Genomic DNA, 19,793 nt, shown 5'->3' on the forward strand with positions numbered 1-19,793 from the left:
CAGAAATGTTGAATAATATGCTTACGGCCACTCAGCGAGCGGAAATGAGCTGAGCTAAAACCGAGGTCTCCTGATGAAGGAGAGACTGTGTGGTGCAGTGAAAGTAACACCCAGGTCCCATTAGTCACCATCTTTGGAACGAGGTTCGGAGAAGCAGCCTTGTTCAGAGAGGCGCCAGAGTCGCCCGCCACCCCTCCTGGCGCACAGACACTCCCAGTCTGTCCCCCGCCCTGCTTATTTCCGCACCAGGTTCCTGTTCTAAAGTACGACTAGCATATCTGAAGGGGTCATAGAGATCTCAAATCTTGACGCGTTACAGTAAATTAGACTGAGGAAACGAAACTATGCCTTCATGTCAACTCTAATCACAAGTAATTTACTCTCTCTTTTTAAATTCCTAACCTTATATATTTCTAGCTCCTGTGGCCCAGGAACACATCTTTATTCAAAAGATGTGAAATCCAGAAAACATGCAGATATCTGAAGAAGGAAAAAACATTATAAAACCTAATTCATAAGTTTTGGGAAAAAATTAGCTTCGTTAATAAGCTTAATACTTCTGTGGGCTGTGCAGAGTGGGCATGGGCCAGAGAGCCCCCCACTGAAGCCTTCTGGCTCCTCTCTGTGGCCGCCTCTAGGTCTTCAGGACCAGGGTGCCAGCAGTGGCTTGGTGCCGCCCGCCCGTGTCTCCTTCCCAGATGCCTCACTGCACAGATCAGCAGGCGGAGCCCTTGGATGAGCTCCCCCGTGGGACAGGTCCAGAGTGTGCCCTCCGGTCTGGGAATCCCCAGCGTGGGCACCGGCTCCTTTACCAGGTTTTCACGGCTGAGGGACCCCAGCTCTGAGAAGCAGGAGAGATACAGGCCAGAATGCTCTAAGGGAGAGAACACTCCAGAAAGAAAACCCAGTTGGTGAAATGTTGGCTGTGAAGTAGCCCCAAGTGGGACTTGGAAGTGGGAGCAGAAACGTCAGAAAACGGGTTCAGCCCTCAGGCGGCCGTTCGGGTCCCTTCCAGAGGGCCTTCTCTGCTCCCTCACCCTAACACAGAGCTTTGTTTTCCTTCAGCGCCCACTTCCTTTCCTTACCCCTGAACACATAGACGCTGCCTCTTCCTGTCCAGAGAAAACCCTGATCCTCTCCTGAGCTCTGCCACCCGTGTCACTGGAATATGTCTGGGAAGTAGCAGAAATGAACTGGGGCATCCCAGCCTCTGAAACAGGAGTCAGCCGTGACAGCTGCACTGCAGGCTGCTGCCACCCTGGGCTCTGGCCAGAACGATGGATCCACTCTTGGGCTTCCAGGCTGTACTTGTGCTTGTGCCTTTCCCACCTTCTGCCCCAGAAGGGCCAGCTGTTAAAGTGGATATGCTGGTGACTGAGAAGAGTAGGTAAAGCGGAGGCCACAGTCAGGGCAGGGGTGGGGCTTCTCACCTTCGCAAGTGCCTGTGGACAGCTAGCAGAGAGGTGCAGGCAAAACAAATGCTGCAGTTGGGACAGCTGGTGGGTGGCCAGCAGGTAGGGGTAAGTCAGGGCGTGGGTAGGGCTTCTCCCCAGTGAGAGCCTGCCTGTGGGTGGCCAGGGGAGCCTCTGGTGGCAGGAGCAGGGCTTTCTCTACCTGTGGGGGTGAATTACCTAGAGATGGCCCTGACGCTGGTCACAGGGAAGAGCTGGTCCCCAGAATGAACCCACGTGTGGTTGGCTGGGGGGGTGGGTAGCTGAAGTCACTATAGGTGGTCTTCAGGGTGGAGTGTCCTTGAGCCAGGCTTGATGGAGCTCCACTTCGAGTTCCACTAGAGCCCTGGGCAGGTTGCTTTGTGATGGGGGCCAGCTGGCGTGCTGGGTGGCAGCCACTGCTTGAGAGACACTCCCACGTTTCATCTTTTTGCTTGGATTCTTCTTTGGCCCTTTTTCCTCTCTCCCATCCCTGGGTCTGGTGACCTTTCCCTTGCCTCTGCTGGCAGTTGCTGGGCTCTCACCCTCTGGATCCTGGGCCTCCCGCCTTCCACTTCTTCCACCCAAGAAAGAAAGCGGGTTTGGGGCCTGAAAATCCAAGAGGGACCCCACAGCATGAGAATCCAGTAGATGATGATTATTTTTTACTTTTTACCGAGAGAGTTCCAAGGAGATGACAGAGCAGCGTCAGTCATTATTCCAGCCTGACGCTGCCAACTTCAGTCTGACGTGGAAGCTGGCGACGGCAGTGGTTAGGGGAACCGGCCGCAGGGTGAACCCGAACATGCATCAGTCAGGTGGAGACTTCCCAGAATCAGAACTGCTGTCCTAAAATCAACAAGAACTGGAAGAACATTGGGGAGCAAATGGATTGAAAATGTCAAAGAAACAGTATAACGTATGATTCGCCTCTCGATGAAGATATTGAGACACAATACAGAAACAATAAGACACGACAGTAGGAAGCATGAATGTGGCCAAGAAGCTTTGCTGCGCTCACGGGGTGTATCACAAAGAAGGAAAAGGGCCTGAGGAGGCCCCCTCACCACGCTCACGCTCAGGCACACGGTGCACGTGATCGTGTGGTGGGGATGGCTGGATGCTTCACTTCGCTGAGGTCCCTAGTACTAGATTTTGCCCGTGGTGCTCACGCAGTCTTAACCGGCCCACAGTTGTCCTCAGGCCTGCAGGCCTGATCTAGGTGTTTTTCCGGGTTGTTTGACGATTTTGCGCACAGTTAGAGCAGCATTAAATCGCCCGTTTCCTTGTTGTTCCCCACTCTCGAGGACTGCCGTGTACTTCAGGTCCAGCTGGGGAAACTCGTTAGACCTGACGCATTGGGAGTCTGGGAGTGGGTGTGAGGAAGGGCTCCCACAAAGACCAGTTCTGGCTGTCATCCTTTTATTTTGCTTTATTGTATTTTTAAAACTGGTTTTGGTTTTAGAGAGAAAGGAACGTGTTTGTGTTCCACCCGTTCGTACATCCATTGGTGGATTGCCTGTGCCCTGACAGGAATGGAACCTGTGACCCCAGTGGGTCAGGACACCCGGTCACCCTACTGAACGAGGGACTCTAAGGGTATATTGGTGGCATGGGTGCCCTGTTAGCAGTTATCATTTGTCTGTGGTGCCAGCAGCCTAGGAATCTAAAGAAAATAAACATAAAATAAAGCAAGAATAGGAACTTTCCTTTCCAACAAATAAGACATTCCTTGCACAGCGCTCCCTCCCCGGGAGCTGGTGGGAGTGGGGAGGAAGCCGTGTCGTCTGGGGACCTGGATTAGACTCTCGTCTGCTTCTGCAGCCGGCAGGGCGATGCAGGAAGGTCCGGCTCCACACAGAAAGTTCTCGTCAGCGCAGCCCAAAGCAGATGATCTTTTTAACAAAGCCTGCATCGGTGTTTACTTGTTTTACAGTGGTTCGAGTCCAGCCAATGACACTGGAGCCAAAAAGAAGAAAAAGAAACAAAAGAAAAAGAAAGAGAAAGGCAGCGAGACAGATTCAGCCCAGGATCAGCCCGTAAAGGTAATAAGGAGGCTCTGTTTTCTTGTGACTGAGAGTCGATTTCTGGCATGAGAGAGTTTGGGGGTGAACGTGTGGGACGGCTTAGATTGACAGTCTCCGCCGGCGTTACTTCAGGGCGGAGGCGTCGCCACCTTCTGTCCCCCTAGACCTAGGCGATGAATCGTTCTTACACCTCAAGGCACAGCAAGTTAGACACTGACTCCCAAGCACGGTGTCCCCTGAGAGTGCACAGGTGCATCACTGCAGGTGGCGCTGTGCAAGGTGCCAGACAGAGGAGGACGACTGCGCTTGCGCCAGCGCCGTTGCTGGAGCCGCGGTTCTTAGCCTTTCCGTCTCACGCCCCCTCCGTGTGGGCACCCAGGCCTGTTCTTCGTAAGGCAGACCTCCGTGTGGTGCACGCATTCTTCTACTGCAGTGTGAGTCTTTGTCGCAAAAACCCCAGTCTCAGAGCCGAGGACCACTGACCTACCAATTTGCGACCTGAGACTCGCAGATCTGAAACCCAGAGGTATGGGTAAGGATTGTTTTGTTTTGTAAATAAACTACATTAAAAAAAAGAAAGCCTTTTATTTAGGTAAGTACTGTCCTCTTTAAAGTAGGCACAGGGGAAAGTTCAAAACATATCCATGATTCCTTTTTTAGAATTGCCTCTCAAACAGTTTATAAGCCTCACAAGAAAATTGGTCCGGTTCTAGGTACATACACTTTGCTTCATGCTCTAGCTTCAGTCTTCTTAAGGAGATAGGGCTTGAAGTGATTTTTTACTTTTGTCAACATCCAATCCCCTATGAAAAAAATGCCACCATTACTGACCGCAGTGTTGGCTAGGTTCTTGCCTGGCACTTCAGTACCCCTACAGGGTATGAAAGTGAGAGTCTTTCCATTTGAAAGGTGAGAGAGGCAGCTCACCCAGGTCTTCAGTCAGGAGTTCTAGTCCAGCCGATGCTTCGGCTTCAAGGATTTTTGTCTGGTTGGTCTTCTGTTTGTCTGAGGGTGGGTGTTGGGTGACTCAGGGGAATTGGAGCTTGAGCCTAAATCAATGGTTCCGTTTGAAATGAGAAAGTTTTAACAGTACTATTTACATAGCTCTTTCACTTTCCTTTTATAAGAGTGATGAAGTTCACTGTAGAGAATTTGGAGAAAAAACATATCAAGAGGAAGAAAACTAAAATCAGTTACAATCCTCTGAATGAAAAAGGGGCGCCATATTAAATCTGACAAGCTCAGGGGAGGCCTGCATGGTGGGCCTTACAAACTCAGACCCGAAGTAAGTACACAGGATGGTCTGAAGTTAAATCTTCCTAACAAAAAGCAAGTCACAGCGAGCAGTCATGTCCAAGGCCAGTGTCTTCCCTGACAGGGTCAGTCTTTACCTTAACTGAGCCTTTTGTCTTTTTGCATCTGGACAACACACCTTTGGAATGTCAGGGTAATTTCATTGCACGCCCTGCCCCGGCCCTCCCCTCCTTATCCCTCACTGCACCAGCGCAGAGACCACAAAATTCTTCATTGTTAATGTGGTTTTTGTTGCTAGCTGTTGTATACCCACAAATGTAAAAGAAGTATGTGACTTTTCATTTTGCTTTTTATCCAATCCTGGAGATTTCCCCGCGTTGCTTTCTCTGCCTCCCTAATCTGATTACCAGTAGATTTCATGTAATGCTGTGTGCTTCCTCCTCTGATTGTAATGTGTAAGATAAGGTGCAAAACTGCTTTCTCTGGAGCACTTTCTCTGTCCATTGAGATTTTGCTTCTTTGTCAGTTGTTGTCAGTTGGCTCAAATAAACTCAAATTCTCTACAGGTGTAAACGTTTCTTACGTTGACAATCTTGCCTCCCAGGAGTCAGCAGTGTAAACATGTTGGTTTATAGCCTTCCTTCCCTTCGCAGTTTAACCAGAAAAAAAATAAAAAGCAAGGTGTTAGGAAAAATTATGCATATTTTGTAATCATAAGCCTGACATGAGACCTAGAAGCTATAAAGAAAACTTGACAAATTTAAACTTCTCTGTACAAGTCAAAAGATAAACAATGAACTGGGAAAATATTTGTAACATATGAATCAGTCAATTTAAAGTAATGAAATGCATTGGCATTTCACAAAGAAAAAAATACAAATGTTCAGTCAGTGTATGAAAAGATGATTAAATTCACAGTGAAAGACATGAGAATTAGAGCAGTATTTTTTTCTCCTAGATTGGCAGAGATTAAGATTTGGTAAATCTAGTAAGAGTCTGGAGAAACACATGCTTTCATAACACTGTTTGTTGGTTTATTAACTGCTAATTATAAGTTCAGATGTGCGTATCTGTTGACCCTGTCAGCACTTCAGGGGTGACCAGAGTGCCGGAGGCACCCCTTTCAGAAAGCCTCCTTTCTCAGACCTTATGCTGCAGGGATTCACGTCCAAATGAACAAAAACCGATGTACAAGAAAGTTCATTACAGCATGTCTGCAGCACTGAAGAACAAAACCACCAAAACGCCCGTTGGTGGGGGTTGGCCTGATACACTGCGGTCCGTGCACAGCGGTTAGGATGGGCGAGTGCGCATGTCCACATGGAAAGGTCTCTTAGACGCGGTGTTTAAAGAAGAGCAGCTTATCAAGTAACAGTGTATGGTCTGATTCCAGTTTTTGAAGTTGTGTGTTTGGAACTTGCGAGCAAAAACATCTGAAATTATATGTATTTGCCTCTTCTCTCTCTGCTTCCCAAATTAAGATGGTTGATGATGAGGATTATATTTGAGGGTTGGGATTGTTGGTTTCTTACTGTTTATGTTTGGAACTACAATGAACATGTATTGCATCTGCCATCACACATCACAAGAAGGGGACAAACCCTGAGGATGCACCCATGTCACATTGCTCATCGTCAGCAGCTTTCTCCAGCTGTGCAGTGCAGTACACGGCCTCGGGGATCAGAACAGGAACCATACCCCTGTGATTGATACGAAATGCTTATTAACAGTGGGCCTTTCTCTCCCCGCCTTTGTCTTGTCCAGATGAACTCTTTGCCAGCAGAGAGGATCCAGGAAATACAGAAGGCCATTGAATTGTTTTCAGTGGGCCAGGGACCTGCCAAAACAATGGAGGAGGCTAGCAAGAGAAGCTATCAGTTCTGGGACACACAGCCCGTCCCCAAACTGGGTACGTATGAGCTTTTTTCCCCAGTTACAGGGGCAAGGGCAAGGGGTGTGCCACAGCTATGCTAAGGGTTCCTCACTGAATCTGTGGGAGAGGACAGTAGAGCCCTGGAGTGCGTTGGTGGTTATTTTTAGAGGAGAGTCTTTTCTTTCTTTTTTTTTTTTAAGGTTTTATTTATTTATTTTTAGAGAAAGGGAGAGAAACATGAGCATGTGATTGCCTCTCACATGCCCCCAGCTGGGTGCCTGGCCTACTTGTACCACACATGTGCCCTGACTAGGAATTGAATCAGTGACCCTTTGGTTCACAGGCCAGCACTCAGTCCACTGAGCCACACCAGCCAGGGCTAGAGGATAGTCTTGAAAGTGCAGTGTAGGAAAGGCTATTGTTCAGGGACCTTTTCTCTGCACAGTAGCACACACTGATTCTAACAAATAATGATTCTCTTGGTCCATCATCATTCAATATAAATCTACAAAGAAAAATGATGTATTGGCACATGACAAGTTGGGGTGTCTGCCCAGGGATCTATCTTTTCACACAGATTTTATGAACAGACTATCTGTTTATCTGGGCAAATGTTTAATTCTGGAATGGCCAGGTTCCCAGTCTCCTCCTAGTCTCTTGCCAGTGCACCCTTACTAAAGGCAAGGTAATTTGACATTTTGCTTAACAGTGATGGTTCAACAGCTGGAACACTGTGTATAGGTTTGGTTGGCACCCCTAAGAAAGCTATAATGAACTCTTAAAGGATAGGGCAGGCAAAAAATCTAAAAGAATCCCAGAAGAGACTGGATGTAGCAGAGCTGCAGATGCCTCCTGGAACCGAGCCCCAGCTAACCTGGATGGCTCACGTCAGAGTCGCTGCTGAAGTTTCCCGAGCTGTGCATCATGGGTCTGGGCCCACTGCGAGCCAGCTTCCATTTACTTAGTGCATTGGAAGAACGTGTGTCCCACCAAATGTGAGTGACCATCAGGACATGCATGTTAACTGCTCCCCTCCAGAAACAGAGTGCGACTTGACAGTGTATTTGGTGGGGAGGAGGAGGGTGGAAGCAAGGCCAAAGACTGGTGAGGAACAGCGGAGCCCGAGGAGATTCATTTCCAGAGGTGGGCATGTGCAGTACAGAGCCTTGCTATTGAAGTGTGGTCTCAGACCAGCAGGGTGGCATTGCTTAAGGGCTTGTAGAATGCAGACTCTAGGCCCCACTCCAGGTCTTTGGAATCAGAACATGCAGGGGATTTGTGTCCACTTTGAAAGTTTCAGGAGCTCTGCTCTGGAGCGATGCAGTTCTTGGACAGCTTAGTCACAGTCCAGAGGTAAGCTGAGGTACGCCCCCTGCAGGCAAAACACTGCCCGGAGGGTTATGAGCTGTGAATCAGCAAGCAGGCACTACTCCAGAACCCTGCCCTGACCCATCGACCTTGTCTCTTGGGCTGCCCCAGGCATGTAGGTCCCAGGCCCACTGGCTAAGCCCTCCAGCAAGGCTTTGGGTCCCAGTAATGCTGCTCCTAGGGCGGTACTAGTAGCCGGGCCCAGTGACCGCTCCCCCTAAAGGGAGCAGAAAGAAGGCGGGGCCACGGGCTGTGCCTCTGAGTGAAATGCATGGACATACATTTTGTGGTGACTGCCAGACATCTTAGTCCAGTTATCAAGTGGAGTTTGGTGTTTTGGTTTGATTTTCTTTTTCACTGGAAATTTGCAAGTGGGTACCTTAGCCCCATGGTTTTACAGACAGCGGGACTTGGTGATGAGGTGAGTTAGGTGGTGGGTTTCTGTTCCTCTTCAGTCCAGTTATTCTTTGTTCTTTGCCTTGGTTTCTCCACCTGTACTTGTAGAAAGTGCTGCGGTTTTGTTTTCAGAAGGTTCATGAGAAAGCCACGTGCTTGCTCACGGGGCCCCGACACACTCAGGAAGGCGCAGCGGGACCCAGTGCTGTTTCTGCTGCGCATGCCTTCTGTGCACATGTGTGGAAGAGCCGTCACTCCGAGCGCCTGATCGGTCTGCCTTTTAGGCCTGTGGCCAGTCCAGGAGAGTGAAGGCTCCTCTGTGGCTGCGAGTCAGCCTGCAGAGAGCGACGAGTTTCAAGTGCCCGCTGCTCTGTGTGGCCGAGGAGCCTCCCTCACTCTACTCCCGAGTACCCCCAGGGCTGTGTGATACCTGGCTTCGTGCTTTATATTTTCCACTGAAACGGGGCTAATGAATTTAAAATGCAGGCATTTCCAGTGAACTGTGTTTTCAGTACTCCCACCTTGTTGGGAGAGTTGTAATTAGATTGTTTTCCACTGAAGAGACCTAGAATTCTTTAGGAATTTAAAGTCATCCTAAATTCCCCATTTAAAGGCTTTCTAAACAGCAAGTGTTTCAGGCTGTGTAACAGTTCTGCGTGCTCCCAGGTGAAACTTTTACCTCCTTTTTCAGATCATGCCACTGTACTTTTTTAAGTCACCTGTGTCCATTTCGTGTACCAGCTCTTGCCACAGAGCTGGCGCGTTCTGAGATTCCGTGAACAGGTGGTGCAGGAGAGAATGCTTGTCGCATGCACTGCTGCTCCTGTAACCAGCCCTAGTGAAAGGTTTGGCCTTGAGATTATTGTAATACAGCCAGGCGCCGCACAGTAATATTTTGATCAACAACAGATCACGTGTGCGGAGGTGGGTCCATGAGACTGTAAGGGGCTGAAAGACTTCCTGTCCCCACATGGCATCGCCACTCAGTGAGTGCAGCTACATGTAGTGCCTGACACCTGACAATGGTGATAACAACAGTGTTGCCGATTGCTGTTTGCTTTACTGTGCTGTGTATGGTTATTTGAGAGTACACTCTATTTATTTAAAAAATTGTGTGCTCTAAAGCAGTTTGCCGTGTGACAGCGGCCTTGTATGTCTAGTGTTTACATCTCAGTTCCATTGTGCCTGACCTAATGTCGTGTGGTTTTGTGCTGCAACGTGCTGTACAGGCTTGTAGCACAGGGACAGTGGGCTGTGCCGTGGAGCCTCGGTGTGTCGCAGGTCAGACCGTCTAGGTCTGTGCACTTGCACTCTGCTGTTGGCACGACGACGCAGTCACCCAGCGACATCTTTCTCAGAAGGTGTCCTCATTGTCAGCGGCAGTGACTGCACGGGGGAAGACCACTGGTCTCCTGTCCGTGGAGCTCACTTAGGAAAACAGTGATAAAAGATTTTGAAGTTAAATGTGTTTGGAAAAGGTGTAAGTTCCGTGTAGGACAGGGGACAGACTAGCACCTAGATGAGGTGGTAGCAGTCCTTGGTGCTTTCCGGGGCTTAGTCTTCAGCTTTATGGGCTCAAAAAATTGTATGTGGTCGTGAGTTGGAAGCACATTCACTTGTGTTAAACTGCTTTGCTTTGTGAGTAAATTAAAAGGTCAGTTTCTAAACGAAGGAAAAAAATACCACTTCTGTCCCAAGCAAACCTTTTGAGGGGCCAGATTGTGGTGGGTGGCCAGCTGCTGTGTGTCCCGTTGTTGTGTGTAGTTTCCAGTTTGTGACCCTTAGCACGTTGGTAACATCTCATTTCTTGAATGTGTCCCCTGAAGATGGTACGCCTTATGCAGGTGGGGACCGCGTGTTTTTTCCTGGCTATGTTCTGGTGTGCGACGTCTGGTGCACCTTTAAACGTCTGACCAGTAGACGTTGTTGAGTGAAAGAGAGTTGGGTGATTAGTGCTGGTAGCCTGTCCTCAGCTCACAGCCACAGATCGCCATTTCTCTTTCATCTGCCCCACAGACCTGTTCCTGGGAGGGTCTAGAGCTGCCCCTTGCACATGAGAACAGTACATTTGGGCCAGGAGTCTGAAAGTCAGTCAGCGTGAGTTCAGCGTCTGGTGTGTACAGTGCCCTGTGTTCGGGGCGGGCAGTGTACTGAGGGGGTTCTTCTTGAAGACTCCATTTCCAAAATGTACTAAACATTGCATTCTTCCAAGTGTGAACAGCAGTGAGTTCTGGATTGTAGAAATTGAATAATACCAGTAGCCAAAATTAAGTGGTTGAGTCATCCGGCATTTATCAAATGAGTCTGATTTGCCTGTGGGTGGGAGTTGGGGCTGTATCTTCCAAGCCCTGCCCACGAACCCACAGAGGAGGGGTGCCAGAGCCCAACTTCCCGGCAGCATGGTGTGGACTCAGCGATTCAGCCCTGACCTGCTCGCAGGTTCCACAGACACTGAGGGCCCAAGTTGGTGGCAGCAGGGAACTGGCCCACAGTGCTAACAGCCAAGGCTGGCAGGGCCAGGACCCAGCCTGGCGCCTGGATGCCACCATCTGGTTCGGGAATGGTCCCAGGACGTCGTCGTTGCTGTTGACACAGAAGCAGCCTTGTTGCAGCTCCTTACAAGTCCATCTGGGTCAACGGGCCAGGGCCATGGCAGCTCTCTTGGCACCAGCCAGGAGGCAGGAGGCCAGATCAGTCAGCTGTCACTCGGTAACCAGAGGGAGATGGAGGAGGATTTCCAACCACCCGGCCACCTTGGGTCCCAATGATTGTTTGGAATTTTGCTGTGAATTGGCCCTCAGTTAGAGGCCAAGGGTAGCCGGAGAGATGGTCTGCAGTTGCCAAGCACAGAGTGTTCTTTGGGGGAGCTCCTGGGGGCAGAGGGTGAGGCTCATGGCTGTGCTCTTCTTCCAGGAGAAGTGGTCAACACCCATGGCCCCGTGGAGCCCGACAAAGACAACATCCGCCAGGAGCCGTACACCCTGCCCCAGGGCTTCACCTGGGATGCCTTGGACCTGGGGGACCGTGGTGTGGTGAGTAGGCCCGGGCAGGCCACAGTGGACCGGGCGCCCCTTTCACGGGAGCCCTGCAGTCACACAGAGACAGCTGCTGCCCAGGCCTTCTTCCAGGGCTCTCCGAAGAGCTGAGCCGAACAGGTCTGAGCTGACCCCTGCGTGGCTTGCCCCTGGGGCCTAGCCAAGCCTTCAGAGCTAGCACTGGGCTTCTCTCTGTAGCTCTCAAGGTGGATACCCTCTTCTCATGCTTTCCTTTTTCCTGTTCGTTCATTCATTCCCTTGTCTTAACGAGGGAGTGGTTGGTTACTTGGGTGACATTCTCGGTCATCTGCCACTCTGTGTGCTTGAGCCTGCCATTCTACCCCTCAGTGGCTCAGTTTTCTGTTACAGCCAGGGTGCTCATTCCAGAAGAGTCCCTGCCATACCCGGGCTGGAAAGGATGATCAGAGCAAACACAGCTTGTGGTCGTTTGCCTCGTCCTTCAGCAGACACGGAGCCCCGGGTGGTGGAGTCGGCCCCTGCCCGGTAGAACACCACTAAGGCAGCACCTGTTTCTCCACAGCTGAAAGAATTATATACCCTCCTGAATGAGAATTACGTGGAAGATGATGACAACATGTTTCGGTTTGACTATTCCCCGGAATTTCTCCTGTGGTGAGTTGTGAGGGCTTCCTTACGGCTCTCCGCTGAGGCGGCGGGCAGACCCGCCGCGGGCATCAGAGCTTCCACCCCACTGAGCCAGCCTCTGAGTGGCACGTTGGTGTGTGACTTCTGGGTTCCCGCGTCGGGAGGAGACTTGCTCCTGGTGGAGCTTAGGATAGAAACCTTATTTAAGACAGAATGACTGGGTGAGGGGGGCTTTGTGGAATTGTTAGCCAGGAGCAGAGATCATCTGTTGTATGGCGACTTTATGTAAGAAGGGAAGGAGAGATGAAAGCTACTAAGATTTTTTTTTTTTAAATTAGAAGAGTCATTTTCCATGCAGTTCCAGAGTATATTCCACAATTGTACGGCCTTGCCTGGCTGGGCCATCATCCCAGGCCACGTTCAGTATCTGGAAAGGCAGAAATGTAGAGGGGCTGCCTGTTGCGGGAGGGAAAGGCAGAACGGGCAGGCAGGGAGAGGGCAGTGGTGGGGCGAGACCAGTGCCCCGGGGGCTTCCCGGGCGGCTCCCAGCCACGGGACCCACTGGACTAAGAGCTGAGGCGTCCTGTCCTCTGGCTTAAGCTGTTAGAGTGAGCTTAAAGACATTGCATTGGGCATAAAACTTCGGTGTGGCAGCCTTGGATTGGTGGGGAAGTCGGCCGCAAGGGCCGAACAGCGCAGAGTGTGGCTCAGTTCCTTCTGCGTCCAGGAGGCCTGTCCCTCAGGAGAATTCAGGTGCTGACCCCCGTGGAAGTGGGAGCAGGCGGTTAGAACCACACTCGGCTCGGCGGGTCTTGAGCAGCGGCAACTCTTGTCTGTTCCAGGGCTCTCCGGCCACCGGGCTGGCTCCCCCAGTGGCACTGTGGGGTTCGAGTGGTCTCAAGTCGGAAGCTGGTTGGGTTCATCAGCGCCATCCCAGCAAACATCCACATCTATGACACGTAAGCACCAGCACCGTCTCCCAACTCCCACATCCCCACCATCCTGCTCAGTCTGTGGGGGAGGGGGAGAAAAACAGGTACATACGCCTTCCACAAAAGAAAGAGGGACGGTCCCATGAAGGGAGGGAACTCAGGCCCTGGGAATAGATACCCATAGTAAGAACGGCCTGTTTTACTCTGAAGTTTTGCTGGTTCTCTTGTCTGGGACCTGGGCTGGAAGAGGACCATGCTGAAGGCCAGTTCCCTCTCTGAGAAGCAGCTCAGTGTCCTCACTTGTACTAGTCACACATTGATGCACTGGAGCAGCTTCAGCAATAGGCTGGAGCCGGTGTGACTCTCACTCAGACGGTGATGGGCCTTGGAGCTTTTCCTTCTCCCTGGAAATGTCGGAGCCTCCTGCTGCGGTCTTCTGGGTTCATAGGCCATGGGTTCCTGTTGGTGTCAAACCCATGCAGTCCTAGAATACCCTTGACTTTGTGAGTTTCCCGGACTGCCAAAGGTGGGGCTCCCCCAGCCTGCCACTGCAGAGCCCTTGGAGATGCTGGCAGTGCCTTAGGATAAGCAGTTGCTTGAGTCCCACTTGACCTTTGCAGGGAGAGTCTGTGTTGGGGAGACAGTGGCTCCGTGCCTGGTGGGGCAGAGCGGCAGGGAGCCCGAGTGCTGACCGCTGAGGGCAGGTGGCAGCTGAACACCTGCCCGTGCTGGAGGCCCGGTCTCTGCGGGGGTGGGGTGTGTGCTTGAAGGGGTTGCCTTACCTGATGAAAGCCTCATCACTTTTGTTCCTCCCTCTTTAGAGAGAAGAAGATGGTGGAGATCAACTTCCTGTGTGTTCACAAGAAGCTGCGTTCCAAGAGGGTGGCTCCAGTCCTGATCCGTGAGATCACCCGGCGGGTTCATTTGGAGGGCATTTTCCAAGCTGTTTACACTGCCGGAGTGGTATTACCAAAGCCTGTAGGCACCTGCAGGTAACAGTCTCTTCCTGCAAGGCCCTGGGAGTTGTGGCGCGTCTGCTCTGGGCCAGGGCCTGTGTCACTGTTTGTCAGGGCTCTGCCTCCACCCAAGAGCATGTTGATAAGAGGGGGTGTCTGATAAGAGGGGCTGTGGGTGCCCCCAGGAGCCAGGGATGGAGTGTGAAGAGGTGAGGAGTTTATAGGAACAGCAGACTGGAAAGTGTACCCTGTCCAAAGGGATCAGTCTGCCAGGTTTTGTTTCAGTTGTTAGGGATAAGTCCAAATCTGGATTTTTATGGTAAATGTGCAGAAGTTTTCATGGTTGGCTCAGTTTTGTTTTGAATATTGTGTGGGCCCCAGAGAGCGTGTCTGATCCCTGTGTGACCCAGGAAGAACCTCTGACTTGGAAAGTTGTTCACAACAATCCAGGACTTCAGAAGTGAAAGCACCAAACAGATGCCGTGGAGGAGGGAGGAGGAGGGTAAAGACGCACAGAGAACTGCGCTGCATTTCCACAGACTTGATTCCAGGAGTGGGCAGTGCTCTTCCCGGACAGCTCCTGTAGCAGGAGGTTTTCCAACTGAAAAATAAACATGGGGAGAAAGGAAATCCCGGAAGAGCTCTGGCAGCTCTGCTGCATTCATTGTGGCGGTGGTGGTGGGGTGATTGGGGTTGGAGAGCTGGGCACTGCTGCTGGCTCAAGAGACGTGTCTCTTGTGCCACCTGCTGGCCATCTGGGAGTCTCCATGCCATTGTCCTCTTAATGGCACTTGCCAGAATTCTCTGAGGACAGTGCATTTGTGTCCCCACAGGTACTGGCATCGGTCCCTGAACCCACGAAAGCTGATTGAAGTGAAGTTCTCCCACTTAAGCAGAAACATGACCATGCAGCGCACCATGAAGCTCTACCGACTGCCAGAGGCCAGTGGTGCTCTGGGGCTGTGGGAGGGGCAGGGGAGTGGCTGAGGGGAGCCTGGTCCTCGGAAGGGAACAGGGCTTTGAGTTAGGGAGGGGACACAAAACTGGCTCACCCCATGTTTTCCAGATTCCTAGACTTTCCATTTCCATTGCTTCTAAGAGCAATGGAAACACTTTTAGCAAGTGTTTTTAGTTTGCCTTTCTCTGTTCCCGTGCGCCTGCAGCTGGGCTAGCTTCTCTGTCGTTGTGGAAAGGCTGAGAGGATACCGCTTTCCTGCACGTGTGGCCTAGGTAGGAAGGTGCAGCCACTCACCGAACGGCAGTGCATCCCAGGGTGCGGTGTAAATCAGCCATAGCATTTCTGTGGCTCCCTCTGCCACGCCAGGTGACCCGGGCTCATGAGGAGGCCCAGACTCCAACCCCAGTACCCCGTCCAGACTTTGCCGTCGAAGGACTGGGCCGTCTGCAGTGAGCTGGTTCCTGTTCTGGGCCTCAGTTTGCCTAGTTTCCCAACAAAACAAATGCTGCACATTCTCCAGCTGTGCCTGGTTTCAGGGTCCTGATGTGTCTTCAGATTGCTTCTCTTCCCTCCGAGCTCCCGCAGGTGGGACCACTGAGTTACAGGCTGCCTGCTTATCAGAGGGCTGGACTCCTCAGCCACCCAGCTGGTTGCTCCCCAGGATCGGGCTAATCCACCAGTGGGTTGGGGTCATCAGTGTCCCATTTTGAGGGACCGCTGCAGCGCAATTAGACACTGCCCCAGTGAAAACATTTGAGGGGCCATGGTGTGTGTCTTCTTTCTGTTATGGCAGCTTTGCCCTGATTTCTAGGTGGGCAGAGAGCATTCTTAAGGTGCGTGGCAGCCAAGGGTAAAGACTCTCTCTGGATCTCTGCCTGTGGGTGCAGACCGCAGCATGGCTGCATTGCTAGTCCAGGATTTGAGGTATCACTGTGGGAGCTGCCATGTAGAAATAAGTCAGTAAGTGTTCCCCGGAGACATCAGGATTAGCGAGGGATTTTGGCAGTGAGAGGCCCTAGAACTGTTCCGAAAGCAGTTCCTACACTGGGAAGCCGTTACATCAGGCAGTGACTGAGCAGTGAGGGTTTACCCTGTTTTCAGATTTGGCTGACCCCACCTTTGCGGATTGGGCCTTTGGGGTACTTTCCCAGCCTCAGTATTTCCTTCAGAGCACCATACAGTGTTGTTCCACTGGAGCACTTTTTAAGAAAAGTCCTGGTGTGGGATTCTGGTTTGAGATTAAGTTCCAGGAGTTTGATGCTTCTCTCCTGAATTTAATCTGCATGAATGTTCTGTCGGGACTGCTTGCGCAGTGGGGTCCAGGTGGGCAAAGCGAGTGCCCAGTCCAGTGTGCTGGGCTGGGGGCTCATTGCCTGCAGCTGGGAGCCCGCCTGAGGCGCTCTGAGTCTGCAGGGGAGGGGCCGGTGCAGGACAAGACCAGCTGCGGTGCGATGGGAGAAGCTGGGAGGGCTCAGAGAGGGGCAGTCGGGAGTGGCTTCGCTGCAGCCCGGCAGCAGTGCTGGGGTGCTCAGGCTTTCTCTCCGTCTTGGCACCTCTCACATTTTGGGCTGGGTAATTATTTTTTTATTTTACTTTATTTTATTTTAAGAGTTTATTTGTTTTTAGAGAGGGGGAGGAAGGGAGAAAGAGAGGGAGAGAAACATCAATGTGTGGTTGCATCTCGTGTACCTCCTACTGGGGCCCTGGCTCACAACCCAGGCCTGTGCCTTGACTGGGAATCGAACAAGCGACCCTTTGATTCACAGCCAGCACTCAATCCACCGAGCCACACCAACCAGGGCAGGCCAGGTACTTCTTTGTCCTAGCGACTCTCCTAGGCATGTAGGATGTTTTAACAGCATCCTTGGCTTCTGGATGCCAGCAGCACATTTTGTGACAACCAGAAATGTCTCCTGGTGTTACCAAATGTCCTCCGGGGGTGAGAGGCACAGTCAGAACAGCCAGCCAGTCCAGGGTGGAAGGTCTTGTGCTCCGTGTTGAGGAGTTTGGAACGGGGGTGGGGTGGGGGGGGTCATGTTTCTTAGAAAGACAGCGTGAGCCTTATGGATAATCCTGCCGGCGGGTGCGAGGCCGGGCCAGACAAAAAAAAAAAGAAGTTGAAGCAACAGCCTTAACTAGGAGGGAAGGGCCAAAAGACACTGGAGAAGCAGGCCTTGTGCCCAGTGGATGTGGACATGGGGGAGAGGGCGTCACCAAGGGTGGCCGAGTAGTCTGTTTTGAGGGCCTGGGTAGATTTAGGGTTGGGTAAGAAGGGGTCAGTGTGAAGGTTTTGGCACTTACAGGACCTGAGAGGAGCCGAGAAGCTCACAGTCAGCAGTGCGTCTGATGCAGTCTTTTTCTTCCTTCCAGTCTCCCAAGACTCCTGGCCTGCGACCAATGGAGAAGAAGGACATTCCAGTAGTGCATCAGCTCCTCACCAGGTACCTGAAGCAGTTTCACCTCACGCCAGTCATGAGCCAGGAGGAGGTGCAGCACTGGTTCTACCCCCAGGAGAACATCATCGACACTTTCGTGGTGGAGGTGAGCGGGGAAGGGCGGTTCGGCCTTCTGACCGCTCACACGCAGGCGCTCTCCTCAGGCGGCTGCGTTTCTAGGCTCAGGGACTACAGAGCCAGTTGGCGGCGGTGTGGGCGCCCAGACTCCCCTGACCGTCCGTGCTCGGCCCTCCCTAAGTCAGAAAGTGGAGTTGTAGTTTGCATTCGCTGAAACGATACCCTCTGGACTTGGTGTGGGCCCTTGTCCCTCCCCCACCCCCAGCCCCCACTGGTGACCAAGAGAACGGAGCCCCTCTGAGGTAAGCCTGCAGCCCCTGCCTGTCCCGGATTGAGGTGGTGCCGCCTGAGCATTTGGGTCACAGTTTGGGGGAGTGTGGACTGCAGGATGTCCCTGGCAGCGCACAGGCCAGGAAAGACAGCTGACGGATTCGGACTACAGCCTGGCCTGGATTTTCTTCCCGGCTCTGTCCTCAAGTGCCCCGACCAGTGTATTTTCTTCTCCCTGCATGTTCTGTTTCAGTCTCCACCCACTCTTTTAGGGGGGCACCCGTGGGTGGCATGAGAGCAAGAGGAAATATTTTGTTCCCAGGCTACAGGAGTTTTGTGCGTGTGTGACATTGCTTCCTTTCATTGTCTTTTCTTTCAGAACGCAAATGGTGAAGTGACAGACTTTCTGAGCTTTTACACGCTTCCCTCCACCATCATGAACCATCCGACCCACAAGAGTCTGAAGGCTGCTTATTCTTTCTACAACGTCCACACCCAGACCCCTCTTCTAGACCTCATGAGTGACGCCCTTGTTCTCGCCAAAATGGTGAGGAGCAGATCAGGGCGGGGGCTGGGAGACCCGTGGGCAGGGGCAGTGGAATGGCGGTGAGCACAGCTCAGGGAGGCAGCTGCCAGGAGCTGGGGGCTGAGAGCCTGCCATGCCCTCCTGCTCCACTCAGGGAGGACTCAGCAGTTTTGAGCAGTGAGGAACTAGGAGGGAGCAAGGAGCATCCATGTGAAGTGAAGGCATTGAACTCCTCCTGATTTATTTCAGTGAGTTTCGTTCTCACGGGAGGCGCTGCCAAGGAGCCTGAATAGCCAGGCCTGCTCGGGCAGGAAAGGGGTTCTCCTTACGACTTCCCCAGCATGGGAATGGGGAGATTGGTCTCTGTCGTGGTGAGTCATTGGAGCTGCTGACTATAGAGGCGGGGGAGGGTCCAGGCTTCTTTTACACAGCAAGGTCACCTATAGTCAGTCCTCCACCATGGGTGCTACCCGTAGCCCAGCCACCGTGGGCCAGCCAGGCGATGGCCATTCCAGTCCCTGTCCTGGGAGCGGTGTGGTGAGATGTAGGAGGCACCTTCACCACAGTCCCAAAGCAGCGTATTGGGTGTCGTGAAGTCACAGGGTGTGCACCCAAGGCCTAGGAGTTGGGGTGTCCAGGGACTGAGAGAGCAATGCAAGTGCTGACAGGAGCCACTTCTCCGAGATGGGGGCTCAGGGCTTGATCTCCAGAGAGGACTATGCAGATTACTAGGGTGTCTCAGGGAGATTCAACAAGGAACAGCGGGAGCAGTGGCCTGGACAAGTGTACTTGGAGGGGCACTAAGGAGAGGCCAGGTAGAGTGGCCACAAGTGTCCTGAGAGCTGTCACGAGCGAGCGGGCACTGGTGGGAGTTGGGATTTAATGTGGAAGCAGCCGGAGCTTCGCAAGGAAGATAGCTCTCTGACAGCCTACAGAGCGGTTCTGGCAGGACCGGAAAGGGCAGGGAGCGAGGCAGCTTCGACTTCTCTTCACCTGTTCCTCTCACTCCCTGCTGCTCTGCAGAAAGGGTTTGACGTGTTCAATGCACTGGATCTCATGGAGAACAAAACCTTCTTGGAGAAGCTCAAGTTTGGCATAGGGGACGGCAACCTGCAGTATTATCTCTACAATTGGAAGTGCCCCAGCATGGGGGCAGAGAAGGTGGGTGAGCAGCCGGGCAGGGAGTTGGTGGAGCAAAGACAGGGCCCCAGGTCAGGGGTCCCGCATCAGCCTGGGCCCTGGTTAGCTGGTGTTCAGCCCCCCACAAAGTCCCCTTCCTCTGATGGCCAGAGGGCAGGGTCGGTGCTGCCCTTTTAGCAGCCAGTGTAAGGGTGGCAAAGGGGGTGGGCTCCGGAGCCACCCAGAACTGTGCAGGCCAAGTTGCCCACGGTTCGCCAGGAGTTTAGAGTTAGAGGTTTGAAGACTTTTTTCTCTGCTGGGCTGCTGGACCCTCTCCAACGGTCCCTCCACCAGCTCCAAAGGGAGCCCAGGGCCATGGGTGTGGCCAGTGGTTGTAGAATAACTGCCTGCAGGAGGGAGGCCTGGTGGCTAGCAGTGGCTCTCCTTAAAGGGTGTGTGGTAAGTGCATGAAGCCTTGAGTGGAGGTTGAGCGTGAGCCTTGGCTGGCTGTGCCTCTGCTCATACCGCCC

The 19,793-nt window shown here is 52.4% G+C and overlaps 1 protein-coding gene across 2 annotated transcripts in view; it reads left to right on the top strand.

Moving 5' to 3' along the window:
• The window catches only part of NMT1 (N-myristoyltransferase 1), a 32,663-nt gene that overhangs the window by 9,430 nt on the left and 3,440 nt on the right, over nt 1-19,793 (top strand). For both annotated transcript variants that reach the window (XM_037162113.2, XM_037162114.2), the window contains exons 2-11: nt 3,367-3,475; nt 6,476-6,620; nt 11,262-11,380; nt 11,925-12,016; nt 12,832-12,948; nt 13,743-13,913; nt 14,711-14,819; nt 17,206-17,376; nt 17,998-18,165; nt 19,168-19,305. In XM_037162113.2, the coding sequence (XP_037018008.1) occupies nt 3,367-3,475; nt 6,476-6,620; nt 11,262-11,380; nt 11,925-12,016; nt 12,832-12,948; nt 13,743-13,913; nt 14,711-14,819; nt 17,206-17,376; nt 17,998-18,165; nt 19,168-19,305 (1,339 nt within the window). The remainder of the gene's footprint in view (nt 1-3,366; nt 3,476-6,475; nt 6,621-11,261; nt 11,381-11,924; nt 12,017-12,831; nt 12,949-13,742; nt 13,914-14,710; nt 14,820-17,205; nt 17,377-17,997; nt 18,166-19,167; nt 19,306-19,793) is intronic.

Source organism: Artibeus jamaicensis, unplaced genomic scaffold (genome assembly GCF_021234435.1).
Source record: "Artibeus jamaicensis isolate MK-2021 breed Jamaican fruit bat unplaced genomic scaffold, CSHL_Jam_final contig_2259, whole genome shotgun sequence".
NCBI lineage: Eukaryota > Metazoa > Chordata > Mammalia > Chiroptera > Phyllostomidae > Artibeus > Artibeus jamaicensis.